Source organism: Panulirus ornatus, chromosome 59 (genome assembly GCF_036320965.1).
Source record: "Panulirus ornatus isolate Po-2019 chromosome 59, ASM3632096v1, whole genome shotgun sequence".
Lineage (NCBI taxonomy): Eukaryota > Metazoa > Arthropoda > Malacostraca > Decapoda > Palinuridae > Panulirus > Panulirus ornatus.
Genome location: NC_092282.1, coordinates 7,060,277 through 7,079,852, shown reverse-complemented (window position 1 = coordinate 7,079,852; position 19,576 = coordinate 7,060,277). Strand labels below are relative to the sequence as shown.

The 19,576-nt window shown below is 38.0% G+C and overlaps 1 protein-coding gene across 2 annotated transcripts in view; it reads left to right on the top strand.

Moving 5' to 3' along the window:
• Positions 1–19,576, top strand: part of LOC139767069 (uncharacterized) — a 120,825-nt gene that overhangs the window by 65,829 nt on the left and 35,420 nt on the right. For both annotated transcript variants that reach the window (XM_071696035.1, XM_071696034.1), the window contains one exon: positions 6,941–7,071. In XM_071696035.1, the coding sequence (XP_071552136.1) occupies positions 6,941–7,071 (131 nt within the window). The remainder of the gene's footprint in view (positions 1–6,940; positions 7,072–19,576) is intronic.

Genomic DNA, 19,576 nt, shown 5'->3' with positions numbered 1-19,576 from the left:
ATGAATTCACAATAATCATGCTATTATGTGTGAAGATAAGATCTAGTAATAATGTTATGTCAGTCCCTCATCCTAGTTTGTTTATTGCATTGATGGTATAGGAAAGTTTTTTGTATTTATTATAGAACTTGTCTCCATGATTCCCTATCATTATGAGAATCCATATTTCCCAAGTTTCTCGCAATATAATTGACACCCTTCATTATCAGTACTTTAACTTTTCTGAGATAAGCATGTTATACTACATCATGTACCATCCTAATTGCTCATACATTATTAGGTATCATGGTATATACTGACTGGATCATTAAAATTCTTTGGTGGATTATGAAGTTCAGCTCAGATGGGAACTTTAAGAAATTGTGGATCTTATACAAATTGTTGATTTCAAAAGGTGTATGGCTTTAGAAAGTCTTCCTTTGAGAACTCTCTCTTTAGTTTAGGAAAGGAAAGAGTTGGTGAAATTCTTACAGCGGCTCACCATAGCAATCTATTAAGATTTTAAGATCAGTCTTTGTGAGTGAAAATTAGACCAAATCCAAAGGCTTTTGCTAAACTTTTTTTTAATAAAGTTTGGGAATACAGCAGGCATATTGTTATACAGTCTTGGAAAACAAACATCTTTGAAACATAATCCTGTATCCAGTCCAGACAACTGAAAATTTTATTAGTATCATGGAAAATGTCATTTGAGAATGTTAGTTCATCCTGAGTCATCTGTCAGAGCCTATATAGTAAGAAAAATGGCTTTCTATCTATCTATTTGTCTAGTTAGCCATCGTAAAAGATTGGTACTATCTTGAATTTTGATAATAACAGGCCGAAGTCACACTCTGGTGGTAACTGAATTAGTGCCTTTGTGGCTGATAGTGCCTCCTCTTTGCTGTACTGTGGATGTTTTAGGGCTGGACAGGTTTCTGTGTGGTTGCTGGGTTCAAGTGAATTAGCAGGAGTTAGCTCATTAGTTGTTACTGATGTTGAAAGTGAAAACCTGGCGAAATGCCCTGTTTTGGGAAATTATATGGCATTGTAATGCTCACTTCTCTGAGCAGATGCTCTCATATATGCTCGCTCTTAGAGCTCTGCTGCCAGTAGAGAAATAGTTTTCATGCTTTAGAACCAACATACCTGACTTGACAAGCAGCTAGCAGTCTCTGGCTTTTAAATCCTGGAGCATTCCTCTTTTTACCTCACACCCTTTCTTTTACCTTCATCTTCCACTTCCAGTCTCATACCCTTTCCTGCTTTCTTTTTCTCTTTTGCACAAGTTTAGAATTATGAAGCGTGTTAGGGAATGCAAACTATTAGCTCTTAAATGTATGATATAGCATTTTAGTGTCTTTATCACTGGAGATAAGGGAGAAAGAATACCACCCATGGATCTTCTTTGGGATTTTGGAGGCAACTGACTTGTGGGAGTCAAGCTGGAAATAATTTCCTCCTGCATAGTCACCTTGTAAAAGTAGGAACAAAAGGAGTGAAATTATAATTTTTCCTTGAAGGCTTAGTGTCTAGCAGTACCTTACTCAGGCAGGACAGGGCATGCTGGTATTGAGAAAGAAAACGATTTCTGGATAATATTGAATTTTTTTTTTGTTAAAAAGTGATCATATGAGAGAACTTGCTTCATGCTTATTCAGAAGAATGTCTTTTTTTTTTAATGTAAAAGCCTTCTTGTTTAAGATTTTAAAGGCATAGATAAGAATTTACTAGTCATCATACAATAATGAGGTAATGTGTTAGTAATATTTAAAAAACTGCTGTAGTATGGTATGCAAACTTTTCTTTGATACTTCTGAAAACTGTAAGTTGTATATTGAGTATTGAATTTTCCTTTCTGTTTTAAAGCTGTGTGATTTTCTTTTACAAACTTCAGTAGATTTGAGACTTTTTCCAAAACTTTCACAGCTCATTCATTTTAATGCACGCCCATTCAGTTTAGTTCATCATGCATGTTTACCTTCCATTGTGCCTGACTGAGTTGGTTTTCATTTGCTCTTTTGGTAATAAGTTATACTATGAATGTTTACTGAACATGAACTGTTACTACTATTGCTGTATTAGTCATGAATCCTCATGTAACTCTGTCTATCTATATCTCTGATGCCTTTTCCCTCTGGGAACTCCTATCAAGAGAGTAGCCACGGCAAAAGAGTCTCCATTCATCCCTTTCCTTACATGCCTCCCTCGCACACACCATTCCCAACATTTTTCCACCAATTCTCTCCCTCCCTCATGGTACTTATTCATTATAAAAGAGTTTCACAGTCTCGGTATACTCATGTTACAAAAAATTAGTTGTGAAGTATGTGTTTGCATTGTTACAAGAGAGGGTGTCATTATATAGAGACATAAACATTACCCTTCTTTACTGATTCACCATAAATTCATTCTGATCTACCAATGAGTGTACTGCTTTCTGCATATATTTAAGATATTTTGCTGTGTACCAATTTCTTCTTTCCTTGCCTACTTTATCTGCTGTCTATTGCTGTATCCACAGCACTAACATCCATTTAGTAAAGGAATAGTTTCTTTTTTTGCTAGAGATTATCTTGATTTCATGTAAATAAGCAGAAAATAAAAATGTACTTGCTATTTTCTGAGTATCTTGTTGCAATCTTTTTATGATTTTTGATGAAATATTCTGGCATAGTGCTCAGAAACTTTATTTATTCTCATCAGTGTTCTGTGGGAGCATTTTATATATTCTCATCAGTGTTCAGTGGCAGCATTAAATCATTAAATTTTTAGTAGACATTTACTTTAAGCTTTTTGCCCCAGAAACCTCTCGTAAGGAGCTCCAGCAGTGCTTATGAAGCCAGCCTTTTCCACTGAGCTGGACCATTGTTCAAGGAGTGTGGTGATATGTGTATATCTGGGTGATATAATAAGAGAGTGCTCAGTGTTTTTAGTATGGAAGTTGTATCACAGGCATTTACAGTTGTGTGAAGTGTTGATGGGCATCAAAGATATAGATATATATATATAGATAGATCATGTGCTGAATTGGTGTTTGTAATGTTGTAGAGAAGGATGAAGTGCACATCAAAGTCAGGAAAGTGTAAGTCATATATATGTGGGAATGTTGTTCCAGATGGTTATATATCTGTCCACAAACATACAGTCTGTCCATACCATACATTGCACCTGACAACACTTAACTCACACAGTTCATTCTTCGTAACTCTAGATTTTCCTGTGTGCTGGCCCTTCCTTTTAGCAAAATAGTTGGAGAAATGGGTAGAAGTGGTAGTTAGGAACATTAAGGCAGGAGCATTAGTTGCAGACATTATGTGGAAGTAGTTGGTAGGAACATTAGGAAGGAGGATTAGGTAGAAGTAGTCAGTATGAACATTAGTTAGGAGCATCTGTAAACATCACTAGAGCTTCACTCTGCCAATGGCCTGTTAAAGGCTAAGAAGTGGCACTTGAATTCACTAGTTGTGGAGACTATGGCTTTTGCCACCCCCTTGAGGGAGTTCCAGTTGGGAACAGGTATCAGAGGTATTGATAGATAAAGTGGTGTTTAAGACAGGATTTGGAGAGCAGGAAAGCAGTTGTTTAGTACTTGTTGGGTCATTTTGGTGTGTGTATGTTTTGTCATTGTTGTGTTTGTATAGGCAGTCTTTGGGTGTAGGTTTTTAAAGTGTTAGGAAGTGGTAAGCTTTGTATTTCTTCTTAGGGGTTGATGGTTACTTATGAAGTGGTTTGGTTTGGATGGGAAGGGTCTTGTGCATTTGCTAAGAGCTGAGAGTCAGTCTGTTTTAGGTGGGATTGTAATGGGAGAATCTGTTTCATTTTGTTGGTATTGAGTGTTTCTGGTTGCCAGGCAGTCATTATTTGCTCTGGAATCTCCATTTTGCTGTTTACAACTACGTTTGGTTTGCTTATGACAGGTTGGTTGACCAGTTAGGTGAGGCACAGTGTAGTATGGAGTGGATGTATTGTTTGTAGAGGATACTAGGGGATTCCTTTCCTTGTCCATGTTTAGTACCAGCATGTGTTCAGAGGTCACGTAGTTTGTTGCTTATGTATTGATGTTTTTCTGGTGGGGAGTGAATGTCATGTATATGTTTTTCATTATGCCCAGAATAGTTTAAGTGATGTTAAGTAGAAGTGCTTGACCATTCAAGGTGATGGAAGGGTGCAGGTTTAATTTTTGTTTGCTTGTGGTTAAAAGGGTGACTGAACACTTCTTTAGAGATTTAATAATTTTGTTTGAATGAGCAAGTTCTCCAATTGTGTGATGTATTTTTTAGGTCATCTTCATATGAGATGATCTTTGCACTGCGGTTGCTCCTTAGGGAACTCTATTGTAGAGCTTAAGGATTTTTGAGGTTAGCCTTTGTGAGTAACTCTGGCTTGATGGCCAACTGTGGATTTGGCTAACCACTTTTTGTCATTGTTGTGGAGGGTGGTGGCAAGTATCATTTGTGTGAGGATATTTTTGGGGATGGTACCAGATGATTTGATGATGTCTTTTGCCACTTGTACTGTGTGGACTCGTAGGTGGTTAGGTACTCACTCTCTTTCATAGGTTTAGTGACGTTGACAGTCTCAGTTGGGACGAGCAATTGCAGTGCTAGTCTCTTTAGCTTTGCTAAATATCTCAGTTGATTTCTCTTGTTCTTCTAGACCAACATGAGTCTTTTTATGGGACCCTGACCTTTAAGTGTTGGGTCCTTGAATTCATACAAATGGTTTCTCAACTTCTCAAATGCTTCTACAGTCAGAGGTTTGTAGAAAGCTTAACAGGTGTATTTTCAGAGCAGTTTCCCTTTTACTTAAAGAGGAAAACCAACCAATGTGGAAAAAATCTTAGACTTCCCTGCAAATTATGAGGCTGCACTAATTACAGAGGCTCTATGTTCAGTTTTCCTTTCTAGCTTGTTTTGTATTAGATATATGGATAGTAGTACTATTGTCTTTTAAGAGCACCCATGTAGAACCCCTTTCATGGGAGTTAGTGTAAATTTGATTGACCTCATGTGGGATATACTTCTGTTTATTTCTCTTAAGGAGACCACTGCCTTTTCCCTTTTCTTTTCAGTGGCAGGTTTTAAAAGTCTTAGATCTTTTACAGTTGAATGTTTCTTCGGCATTTTAGGTTCTCGGTGTCTTTTTATATAAAATTTCTTTTTCTTGTTGGTTACAGGAATCATCGTGTTTTTCATAATGAGCACAGTCAGTCAGGTTAAAATCTAAACTACAGTTTTGACCAATAATGATATTAAGTTTTGAAATTGTTCCAATATCATCCACTCATGGAAGTTTCATTGAGAGCATTTTGCTTCAGGTCCAGTTAAATTTCTTCAAAATCTCTTGATTTCACTTGATATTTTTATGGTAATCATCATATGTTATTTCCAAGGTAGCCATCACATGATATTTCTAAGGTATCATTACATGATATTTCCAAGGTGATCATTTATCGCTACATGGAACAGGCTACTGCTCATGTTGACTCACTTTAGACTTTTTGCTAAAGTGCATCATGTTAGGGAGGGGCTTCTACCGTATTCTTTATGAGAAATGCTTCATTGGATGAATTTAAGAAAAGTGGCCTTCGGCACTTTTCTTCCATCTTCGTAAATGGTACTTTAGTTTAGACATGGTGGACCTAATCCATGTGACCTTGGAGTTTCCTTCTCTCAAAGGATCATATCCAATACACCTCCTATTACCAGTGAAGGTATTTACTCTTTTATATTTATCCTGCTCTAAAAGCTGTATTTCTAACCCACCTTCTTCATGTGAGTATACTCTCATAGTCATCGGACATAAAGCAGAGAGAAATTTGAGTTTTTGAAAATGATAAAACATTCTCTCTGAGGCAGTTTCCCATGAATTTTTTCCCATCTTTTCAAAAATAAAAGAAAGTCTTTGTACCTTTTGGTGGGAGCCTTAAGTTGGCACTGTAGTGTGTGAATTGCGTGGTCTTGTTTTTCTTGGAGTTGGTGTCAGATGCTGATTGGCTGGGAGTGAACCCTGTTAGTTCAGCAAAGGCTATGATGATTTGAGAATCGACTGAAAAGGGCAAGTGAAGCAGAGCTTCCTCACCAGTTTTAATAGGGTAGGAAGGGATGCTAGCCCACCATTTCCCAAAGAATATTATGCATTCAGGACACTGCCTTGGAGAGAAACGGTTTATGATTTTTCAAAACGTAAATATTTTAATGTTATTAGTCCATGATATGCTACAGTAGTAAACAGCATGAAGATTCATTCAGTATTTGTAAAGAAATATTCATACATTTATAGTACTTGTTTATTGTAAGTGTTATTGCAGATCAAGGTAGCAGTTACTCTCCTAACATCATGATTTTTTTCATTCCTGTAAAATGTAGTTTAGTAATAAATTTCAGTGTTTGTTGATACAGTATTAAAGTTGGTTGATGTGGTTTAGTATTCAATATGAAAGAGGTATACTTGAGTAATGCATCATCACATTTTTTTTGAAACATTAGACTTTTTGTGAACTGCTGATAATTTGGACCAACACTGTGAATAAGATTTAGCAAAAATGGGGAAGTCTTACTCAGAAAATTATTTGTTATATACAGCTGATATTTTCACATTTGCAATAAAATGATACTTCCAACTGGTATGAATTACTGAAACAAAAATGTGAACCATTTAACAAGCTGCTAATATACTTCCAGTTTTGGTCAGTAATAGAAAATGTTGAACATATAAAGAGGATTTGATCAAAAAGCTTCCTTTAAATAACTGGAGGGTAGATTTTGTGATTTAGCTCTCACTCTTTGTGTCTAATTTTGCAAAAATAGATGTTGCAAATCTGCTTTCTGTAGATAGCATGAAAACTACCACTGCTTTAGATATGAGATGAATTATGGTGGCACTGTTTAAGAGTGAATTTGAGCAAATAAAGTTAAAGGACCTTTCTTCCAGTTCTAAGACATTTGGTGTTTTACAGGTCGAGAGAACTATAAGGATGCCATATATCTTACCTGTGATCGGTACTCTCCAGGAAACGCTGTACGACGTGCATCTGACTCTGCCACCTTCAGCCTTTCCAATATAAACCAAGAATTTCAGAAGCTTCAGGTATGGATTCAGACCGTGGGTTACATGCTTTTGAATGCCAAAAAATGGTTTCTTGTCTTCTGACTAATTGTTCTTCTTGATTATTGACTTCTAGTGTGCTCGTTGTAGGCCTTGCTTGGATATTTGGGTCTTGAAAAATGTCTTAGTACTTGGTTTTGGGTCTGGTTAATAGATAAATATTTTTTTCATGATAGTCAAGTGTATACCTGGAAGCCATATAGAGAATTTATTACTGTTTTAGATTCAGAGAATATATAAAAGGATATTGTTAAAAGTTTGTATTTCGTATTAGATCTCAGATTTTGGGGAGTAGGTACCTTGTCAGTCTGTTGATGAGATTATGGGCAATAAAAAAGTTGAATATTGTACAGTAAGACATTATACTTACCAAAAGTAACCTAGAATCTTGTTTTTCTTGTAAAGATAACTCTTAGCTTTCTCTCTCTCTCTCTCTCTCTCTCTCTCTCTCTCTCTGTTTTAGTTGGTTTATAATATTTTCCTGCACTTTATCATATTTTCTTTTTTGTAGCTTACCCATTTTGATTTTCTCCTGTTCAAAGACATGATATGAAAAGCAGAACAAACTCAAAATTAACTTCAGTAATTGTTCACTGGGGTAATGAAAGTCAGTCACCTTCAGGAAATTAATGTAGACAGAATTTTTTTTAATATTTACTGATCTTTTATTGCATCCTGTAGAATACATCCATAAATTCATTTCATTCTTTCATGTTCTTAAAGGTCTAAAGAGTTGGATTAATGAGTGTATGCTGAAACTCCTTAAAAATCATACATCCATAAATTCATTGCATCCTTTCACTTTCATGAAGCTGTAAAGGGTTAGATTCGCAAGTATGTGCTCAACCTCCAATAAAAATGGGACCGGAGATTGTAGATACAGACATCCTGACTTTAAAGTGTAACAGGACAGGTGGCTGGAAATCCTCCCCTCTCGTTTTTTTCAATTTTCCAAAAGAAGGAACAGAGAAGGGGGCCAGGTGAGGATATTCCCTCAAAGGCCCAGTCCTCTGTTCTTAACGCTACCTCGCTAATGCGGGAAATGGCGAATAGTACGAAAAAAATAGGTTTGCGGCAGGGGTGTGTGATGTCTCCATGGTTGTTTAATTTGTTTATGGATGGGGTTGTTAGGGAGGTGAATGCAAGAGTTTTGGAAAGAGGGGCAAGTATGCAGTCTGTTGTGGATGAGAGAGCTTGGGAAGTGAGTCAATTGTTGTTTGCTGATGATATAGCGCTGGTGGCTGATTCATGTGAGAAACTGCAGAAGCTGGTGACTGAGTTTGGTAAAGTGTGTGAAAGAAGAAAGTTAAGAGTTAATGTGAATAAGAGCAAGGTTATTAGGTACAGTAGGGTTGAGGGTCAAGTGAATTGGGAGGTAAGTTTGAATGGAGAAAAACTGGAGGAAGTGAAGTGTTTTAGATATCTGGGAGTGGATTTGGCAGCGGATGGAACCATGGAAGTGGAAGTGAATCATAGGGTGGGAGAGGGGACGAAAATTCTGGGAGCCTTGAAGAATGTGTGGAAATCGATAACATTATCTCGGAAAGCAAAAATGGGTATGTTTGAAGGAATAGTGGTTACATATATATATATATATATATATATATATATATATATATATATATATATATATTTGTTCCCTGGGGATAGGGGAGAAAGAATACTTCCCACGTATTCCCTGCATGTCGTAGAAGGCGACTAAAAGGGAAGGGAGCGGGGGGCTGGAAATCCTCCTCTCTCTTTTATTTTTTTTCCAAAGGAAGGAACAGAGAAGTGGGCTGGATGAGGATGTTTCCTCAGAGGCCCAGTCCTCTGTTCTTAACGCTACCTCGCTGACTTGGGAAATGGCGAATAGTATGAAAGAAAAGAAAGAAATATATATATATATATATATATATATATATATATATATATATATATATATATATATATATATATATATATATATATATATTTTTTTTTTTTTTTTTTGTCGCTGTCTCCCGCGTTTGCGAGGTAGCGCAAGGAAACAGACGAAAGAAATGGCCCAACCCACCCCCATACACATGTATATACATACGTCCACACACGCAAATATACATACCTACACAGCTTTCCATGGTTTACCCCAGACGCTTCACATGCCTTGATTCAATCCACTGACAGCACGTCAACCCCAGTATACCACATCGCTCCAATTCACTCTATTCCTTGCCCTCCTTTCACCCTCCTGCATATTCAGGCCCCGATCACACAAAATCTTTTTCACTCCATCTTTCCACCTCCAATTTGGTCTCCCTCTTCTCCTCGTTCCCTCCACCTCCGACACATATATCCTCTTGGTCAATCTTTCCTCACTCATTCTCTCCATGTGACCAAACCATTTCAAAGCACCCTCTTCTGCTCTCTCAACCACGCTCTTTTTATTTCCACACATCTCTCTTACCCTTACGTTACTTACTCGATCAAACCACCTCACACCACACATTGTCCTCAAACATCTCATTTCCAGCACATCCATCCTCCTGCGCACAACTCTATCCATCGTCCACGCCTCGCAACCATACAACATTGTTGGAACCACTATTCCTTCAAACATACCCATTTTTGTTTTCCGAGATAATGTTCTCGACTTCCACACATTCTTCAAGGCTCCCAGAATTTTCGCCCCCTCCCCCACCCTATGATCCACCTCCGCTTCCATGTTTCCATCCGCTGCCAGATCCACTCCCAGATATCTAAAACACTTCACTTCCTCCAGTTTTTCTCCATTCAAACTCACCTCCCAATTGACTTGACCCTCAACCCTACTGTACCTAATAACCTTGCTCTTATTCACATTTACTCTTAACTTTCTTCTTTCACACACTTTACCAAACTCAGTCACCAGCTTCTGCAGTTTCTCACATGAATCAGCCACCAGCGCTGTATCATCAGCGAACAACAACTGACTCACTTCCCAAGCTCTCTCATCCCCAACAGACTTCATACTTGCCCCTCTTTCCAAAACTCTTGCATTTACCTCCCTAACAACCCCATCCATAAACAAATTAACCATGGAGATATATATATATATATATATATATATGTTGTATGGTTGCGAGGCGTGGGCTATGGATAGAGTTGTGCACAGGAGGGTGGATGTGCTGGAAATGAGATGTTTGAGGACAATATGTGGTGTGAGGTGGTTTGATCGAGTAAGTAATGTAAGGGTATATATATATATATGTGTGTGTGTGTGTTCTGAATGAAAGAAATCAGTAAAGTCATGTAGAAAAAAAGCAATAGAGGGCAATTACTCTGGCATGTGACTGACTGTTCACTAGTGAATGGTGGCATCCTCTAAGGCAGGCAGTCCAGTGCATGTCATTATGCATTGTTGATGCAACCCTTATCCTTACAATGTAGAATTATTTTTAACTTCCTCAAACCCCCTGCAACTATGAGTGGAAAAACACCAAGTGAGTCTTGTGCTTCGTGCAGTAAGTATGAAAAGCATTAGCTTGAAGTAAAGGTAGATATTTTGAGGTTCTTTGGCACTTGCCATCCTAAAGTTAATATAACCAGAGTTCTTGGTTTGCTTTCTACTTTATTGAGAACAGTTTCTGAGAATGTACATAAAGTGAGGAGAGGCTTAAAATGTTATTCCCTTCAGTACCACAACAATCACTCATTCTAGAAATGAAGTTATGGACAACATGGAACAAATGTTGAATGTCTGGATCAAAAGTAAATATCAGAGTAACGTTCTAGAATGTACAGTGGTTATTCAACAGATAGCTAAGTCTTTTGTTCTTTCTTTCATACTATTCGCCATTTCCTGCATTAGCGAGGTAGCGTTAAGAACAGAAGACTGGGCCTTTGAGGGAGTATCCTCACCTGGCCCCTTTCTCTGTTCGTTTAAAAAAAAAAAAAAAAAAGTCTTGTTATCTATGGATAAATTCTTCAAATGTCTTTTTAGATGAAGAACTTTGCAATCCTAGCTGCTCATCTGGATGACTTTATAAAGCCCTCCCCATTGCCGTGGATAGCATTAACACAAAAGATCCTGAACCATTTTGAGCTAGTGATATTTTTATTAAACTATCCTTAGGTACAGAATCTGCCTTCATATCTCCTGTGTGTGTGAGAAAGCATATTCGTGTATTGCTGCTGAGAACAGAGAAGGAGCCAAATGAGGATTTTTTCCAATGTGGCTTAGTCATCTGTTCTTTACACTATTTACTCATGTGGGACATGACCAACAAGTATAAAAGGAAAACTGTCATAGCAATGTACCCATATTGTACTGTATGTGCCTTGACATTTTATTGGTACAGTACTTGAAAGTGAAGATTATCATGAGAAAAGTCACTCAGGAATATGATCCCTCATCTCTTTGTATCTTGTAAAGATGGTACCACCATATGAGTTTTTGTTTATGTTGCATCTTTCAGCAAAACATCTTAATTGAAAACCTAGGGATGCCTTTATCTTTTACACAAGTCTGTGTGTACTTGATCAATGTTTGTAAATGAGAAAGATGCTAACTATAGATAGAAATACATAAAAAAAAAAAATGCAAACTATTTGGCAGTAAAGTCTTGCAGATGACTGTTTTCAGCACTCATTCTAATTGTCACTGTTGATTTCCCATATTGATGGTAGGTTAAAAGCTTTTGAATGCCCAAAATAGGTAAGGGAAAGAACAGAATATAGCAGTAGTGGGGCATTTCAGCTGGAATTTAGGATCAGAAAAACTTCATGGAGCAACTATAACAGTATATCATTCTTCTGGTTTTCAATATTCACGTGATACTTGTTGGGATTAGTATTAGATGTGTCATTTTGGAGGAGCTCCTGCTTAGACCACATTGTTTGAAATATTGAAATTTATATCAGATATATATTGGAGTGATCCACCAGAAAATAGCAAGACAAGCATGTTTATTTGATTTAGTGACCTGTAGTAATTTGTTGATATATGGTCCACCATAGTTATCATGATATAAGTTTATGATATGCCTCTACGTTTATACAGGAGTATCCATCCTTTCCCCAAAACTGTATGCTTACTGTAAGACAGTCTAAGCACTAGAATTCTTCCAATGAAACTTTCTAAAATGATTTGGAGTGGAGTACCAAAAGGATGTGAACTTAGTAAAGAATCAACATTTACTAAAGAAATAGTTTATCTTGGGGTAAATACTTTTGATGCTATTATTCATAAATTTTTGTCGTTATCTTAGGCCTATTGGTAACATTGTTTAATTTTTGTTTCATTTCATATCATTGTAACAGTTTATAGAAAGCAAAACTTATTCTATTGAGCTCATCCAGCTAAAGGCTTTTTTTTTTTTCATCATTTGGCATGTACCATCATCATCTTCATCCATTTATTAGACTTCCACATCTCAATCTTTTCTTTTGTAAATACAGGGATAACATGAACCAAATTTGGCAGGGATGTTATGTGGGCAGTTCCATTTCATTATTGTGTCTGGTGACCTAGGGAACCATACAAATTGCCTGTCTGATAACCAAATTGCCTGTCTGATAACTTTTCATATTTCCAACTACTCTGAATCACTGTCTCTTTGAACCATACTTGACATGGATGATCTCTGGATGGTCTCTTTTCAAAATTGTCTGATGACCCTGACCATCATTTGCAATAGCCATTTTTCATGTTTCAGTCTTTTACTTTGAAAGTACCTGGCCGCATTGAACCATACATAGTTGGAGTAGTCATCAGATGATACCTTTTCAAAATTGTGTCCATTGACCCCCCCTCCCATCATTAAAGGTGCCAACTGTTACGAAAAAATAGTTTTCATCCATATGCAAAATTTTCACATTTCAATCATCTCAGAAACTTCTGAGTCAGTTTGAGCCAAACTTGGTAGGATTGGTCCTTGGTTGTCCATTTTTAGAGTCTTTTTTACTGACTCCACCCATCGTGCTGTTGAAAAGCAAGGTGGTTGATACAGGCTTAAAAGACTAGTTATTAGCTTAACTGCCCAAAGGCCATGTGAGTCTTTACCATCACTTTGTTTCCATTGTCTCTTGTTAACATTTGATTGTTAAATATGAAGCATTTCTTTCTTTGCAAACTGCAGAGCCAGGTCTATATATACTTGGGTGATCCCTTTTTCAAAATTGTGTCTAATGACCCTGACCATCATCTAAGATGGCCTTTTTTTCTTTAAAAAAATCATAATGAATTTTTTTACTTTTTTCATTTGGTTTACCTTCTTTGAAAGTACAGGGCTAGTTTGAACGAAAATAATTCTTTTTCAAAATTGTGTCTGATATCCTGGACCACATTAGGTAGGAGCCTGTGAAAACACTGTGCTGGAGCTTTCCTCTGTTAACATTCCATATTTCAATCTTTTATGAAACTTCTTGGCCAGTTTGAACTAAACTAGGCAAGAATGGTCCTTGGATAATCCCTTTTCATAATTGTGCATCGTGACTTTAACCATCATCCAAGATGGCTGTTGTTACTAAAAAGTGAGGTGAGCAACACATTTAGTTAGTTCGCCTGGCCACAGGCTGTGTTGGCTTTTGCATATGCTTGTTATCTTTCATCTGTTGTCTGTTGTTGCCATCCACCCATTAACTTTTTTCACTTCATTCTTCTTGAGTGAAACTACTAGGTTAATTTGAACCAAACTCAAGGGGGGGGGGGATGATTCTTGAGTAATCCCTTTTCAAAATATGTCCAGTGTCCCGGAACACCAACCAAATTAGCCATATTATTAAAAAGCTAGGTGAGAGATACACATTCATGCATACCTTTTGTTATCAGCCTATCTGACCAAAGGCCATTTGAGCTTTTGCCATTACTTTGTGTTTTTCATCTATATGCATCATATGTCTGATAACTATTCACATTTTAATCTCCTTTGAAAGTTCATGGCTAATTTGAATGAAACTTGGTGGGGATGGTTCTCAGGTGTTCCCTTTTCAGAATTGTGTATGATGACCTTGGCCACTGTCCAAAGTGACTGCTATTGCTAAAACAATAGATGAGCAATACCAGCTCATTAAAGCCTGTAATAAGCTCACCCAGCCAAAGGCCATGAAAGTCTTTGCCATTACTTGTTATGTCTTCATGTCTTTTTCTGAAGCAGCTTGAATGATTTTCACCAGACTTGACAGTGATGGTCCATAGGTGGTCCCTTTTCAGAATTATGTTCAGTGACCCTGACCACCATCTAAGATGGCACTTGTTACAAAAAAGCCAGCTGTTCAGCATAGGCTCATGTAAGCCATAGTTATTGGCTCACCTGACCAAAAGCCATGTGAGCTCTTTCCATCACATGGTGTCTCACTCCTGTTGTCGTCATCCATCCATAAACTTATAACATTTCAGTCTTTTCTAAAACTTTTGGGCTAATATGAATTAAACTTTGCAGGGATGGTCCTTAGATGGTCCCCTTAGAATATTGTCTCAAGCAACCCAAACCATCATCCAAGATGGTTGCTGTTACTGAAAAGTGATACAGGTTTACTCAAGCCTTTAACTCTGTGTTCATCAAAGCTTTAAGGATACATGGTCAGTAGTCCTGCTCAGTTAGGGCAACTAGACCATGAATTGAAGTCTTTACCTAAACATAGTATCCATCATTCTCCAGTGTCTGCTTTAAGCTGACAATCTAAGAATAGCCTTTGGTAAAGTTGGATCTGCTCTTTGATCATATTTTTTACTCTTTTATTCATCCCCCCTGTAGCTGAGAGATTCTGGAAACTCAAAACCAGTTATTATTTTTAAAGAAGAAACTTTAAGACTACAACTAAAACAATCCTGTATTGCAAGCAAGGGGAGGGAGGAGATGGCATATAGGCCCCTTGAAGTAATAATGCTTTCTTATGACAAATCATATTTTAAAGAGAACCCTAGATATAAGGACAGCGAGTTGTGTGTGATTGATAATGGGTCAAGCATATTAGAGATGCCAGGTATTTTGTTTTTGATATTTTTTTTAAGTAATCATTAAAAGAGAAATTAAGGCCTGACTGGGATGAAGTTTATACGAAGAGAATGTTTTAGAAATGTTCAGCAAAGTAAACAGAAAATGTTTCTTATTGCTTATAGACAATTGATTCAACTATCAACAAATATTTAGCCTGACTCCGTTTAGATTCTTTATGAATTTTATTATACAGCTGTAAACATTTTTCAGATACTATGAGAGATCAGTGTTGTATTGAAGTTTTGTTTACTGATGTTTAGAAAAAAGAAGACTATTATTATTATTATATCTAAAGCAGACTTTTGAAACGAATAGTGGTGGATTTATACAAAGAAAACTATCTTGAGCATGTATTTGTCACCAGTTTTACAAAAAAACTGGCTGAAATGGATTTTATGGTTTTGCAATAGAAGGAAAAAAGTTCAGAGAGGAATCAAAGGATGAAACATTTGGGACTGTATGGATAGAAAAGCTGCTGTATTATCACTGAAATGGGATCAAAAGCTACATTAGCTACATATAAAAAGTAAGAAACTGGTGAATAGAATAAAAGATCTGATTACATAGTAAATAAGAGCCAAAATAGCAAAAGAAGAGAAGTTTAAATTTCTGCCTTACCAGACATACACTCAACAGTTATCTCCAATTGACTTTTTCTCGTTTACATTCTAGACACCTACCATCAAACCCAGATTCAGCACATCACTTAACTTGTCATGCCTGATGTAACTTCCTTGCTGAAGACAGCAAACACTTTCTTCTTAACTGTCTTGCACCTTGCAAACACACACACTTGACCTGTGATCCTGCTGGTAGATGTGGCTAGCTTCCTGTTTGCTTTTTGAGCTCTATAGAATGGGTTCCTTGTGGTAGGATATATATGTATATATATATATATATATATATATATATATATATATATATATATATATATATATATATATATATATATATATATTTTTTTTTTTTTTTTTTTTTTTTTTTTTTTATACTTTGTCGCTGTCTCCCGCATTTGCGAGGTAGCGCAAGGAAACAGACGAAAGAAATGGCCCCCCCCCATACACATGTATATACATACGTCCACACACGCAAATATACATACCTACACAGCTTTCCATGGTTTACCCCAGACGCTTCACATGCCTTGATTCAATCCACTGACAGCACGTCAACCCCAGTATACCACATCGATCCAATTCACTCTATTCCTTGCCCTCCTTTCACCCTCCTGCATGTTCAGGCCCCGATCACACAAAATCTTTTTCACTCCATCTTTCCACCTCCAATTTGGTCTCCCACTTCTCCTCGTTCCTTCCACCTCCTACACATATATCCTCTTGGTCAATCTTTCCTCACTCATTCTCTCCATGTGCCCAAACCATTTCAAAACACCCTCTTCTGCTCTCTCAACCACGCTCTTTTTTATTTCCACACATCTCTCTCACCCTTATGTTACTTAGTCGATCAAACCACCTCACACCACACATTGTCCTCAAACATCTCATTTCCAGCACATCCATCCTCCTGCGCACAACTCTATCCATAGCCCACGCCTCGCAACCATACAACATTGTAGGAACCACTATTCCTTCAAACATACCCATTTTTGCTTTTCGAGATAATGTTCTCGACTTCCACACATTCTTCAAGACTCCCAGAATTTTCGCCCCCTCCCCCACCCTATGATCCACTTCCGCTTCCATGGTTCCATCTGCTGCCAGATCCACTCCCTGATATCTAAAACACTTCACTTCCTCCAGTTTTTCTCCATTCAAACTTACCTCCAATTGACTTGACCCTCAACCCTACTGTACCTAATAACCTTGCTCTTATTCACATTTACTCTTAACTTTCTTCTCTCACACACTTTACCAAACTCAGTCACCAGCTTCTGCAGTTTCTCACATGAATCAGCCACCAGCGCTGTATCATCAGCGAACAACAACTGACTCACTTCCCAAGCTCTCTCATCCCCAACAGACTTCATACTTGCCCCTCTTTCCAAAACTCTTGCATATGTATATATATTTATTTATTTATTTTGCTTTGTCGCTGTCTCCTGCGTTTGCGAGGTAGCGCAAGGAAACAGACGAAAGAAATGGCACAACCCACCCCCATACACAATGTACACACACACACACGCCCACACACGCAAATATACATACCTATACATCTCATTGTACACATATGTATACACACACAGACACATACATATATACCCATGCACACAATTCACACTGTCTGCCCCTATTCATTCCCATCACCACCTCGCCACACATGGAATACCATCCCCCTCCCCCTTCATGTGTGCGAGGTAGCACTAGGAAAAGACAACAAAGGCCCCATTCGTTCACACTCAGTCTCCAGCTGTCACGCAATAATGCCCGAAACCACAGCTCCCTTTCCACATCCAGGCCCCACACAACTTTCCAGGGTTTACCCCAGGCTCTTCACATGCCCTGATTCAATCCACTGACAGCACGTCAACCCCGGTATACCACATCATTCCAATTCACTCTATTCTTTGCATGCCTTTCACCCTCCAGCATGTTCAGGCCCCGATTGCTCAAAATCTTTTTCACTTCATCCTTCCACCTCCAGTTTGGTCTCCTACTTCCCCTCGTTCCCTCCACCTCGACACATATATCCTCTTTGTCAATCTTTCCTCACTTATTCTCTCCATGTGATCAAACCACTTCGATACACCCTCTTCTGCTCTCTCAACCACACTCTTTTTATTACCACACATCTCTCTTACCCTTTCATTACTTACTCAATCAAACCACCTCACACCACATATTGTCCTCAAACATCTCATTTCCAACACATCCACCCTCCTCTGCACAACCCTATCTATAGCCCACACCTCACAACCATATAACATTGTTGGAAGCACTATTCCTTCAAACATTCCCATTTTTGCTCTCCAGGATAATGTTCTTGCCTTCCACACATTCTTCAATGCTCCTAGAATCTTCGCCCCCTCCCCCACCCTGTGACTCACTTCCTCTTCCATGGTTCCATCCGCTGCTAAATCCACTTCCAGATATTTAAAACACTTCACTTCCTCCCGTTTTTCTCCATTCAAACTTACCTCCCCGTTAACTAGTCCCTCAACCCTACTGAACCTAATAACCTTGCTCTTATTCACATTTACTCTCAGCTTTATTCTTTCACACACTTTACCAAACTCAGTCACCAACTTCTGCAGTTTCTCACTTGAATCAGCCACCAGCGATGTATCATCAGTGAACAACAACTGACCCACTTCCCAAGCCCCATCATCTACAACAGACTGCATACTTGCCCCTCTCTCCAAAACTCTTGCATTCACCTCCCTAACAACCCCATCCATAAACAAATTGAACAACCATGGAGACATCACGCACCCCTGCTGCAAACTGACATTCACTGGGAACTAATCACTTTTCTCTCTTCCTGCTCTTGCATATGCCTTACATCCTTGATAAAAACTTTTCACTGCTTCTGGTGGTCATACTACCTGTCTCTATTTTCTTCTCATCTTAGTTACATCCACCCACATTCAGACACCCCAATCTGAGCCTTTGAGGAGGATGAGCACTCCCCACTTGACTCCTTCTTTTGTTTCCTCTTTTAGTAATTGAAATACAAGGAGGGGAAGGTTACCAGCCCTCTCTCCCACTCCCTTTAGTTGCCTTGTATGACATGTGGGGAATACGTGGGGAGTATTCTTTCTACCCTATCCCCATATCATATATATATGATGTGGACATACAAAATTCAGATTTTTTCCTCTTTATTATATCCATTTGCCCAATAAACTTTTATTACTCCTACTTAATCATTTCATGTATTTTATAGATTTTTTTCAATTACCTTCATAAGTCACATAGTAATTCTTACTGACAGTGTGAATCTTGTTTCAGTGAAAGATCTTGTTATTTAGAGAAAGAATGTTAGTTTCTTGTATCTTAAGATTAATCAAAATATTTATAGCGATAAGAAGGTTGGGTAAAAATGTCCTGTTTTTGAATCTATTCATATAATGTGTATGCTCTTTAATTTTACCTAGAACCTGAACTGAAGCTGTTATGGCTATTTAAGTAAGGTTCGCAGGGAATGAATTAGATGAATATGCTGATATGACACTGCACTTGGTAAGTTGGCCTCATAAAGTTGATATTTTTGTACTTGCATGAAGAAAATTGTCCTCTGGCAGTAGGTAAAGTTTGCTTTGTTGTTTGAGCGATGATCCACTTGCAGGGATGCATCGCACGAAGCCACTCCCGCTCCCGTTTATGGCCAACTTCTAGTATTCGAACTGGGTCTCCTGTAACTGGTTGTGCTCTTTGTGGTGCTCCTCTAACTGGCTCATCTGTGGCCAGTCGGGAACGTATGCCCAGTTCGGCCCCATTAGTGGCAGGTAGACTAGGCTGGGTGGTGGTTTAGCAGTGTACAGTGTGACAGCAGAGGAAAAGGATGCAAGTTTCAGATGATGCTTGAAGGTTGTTTCTTTCACCTTAATGAATTGCAAATAAAGTGTTTTGATATTTTTAGTTCTGTAGAAC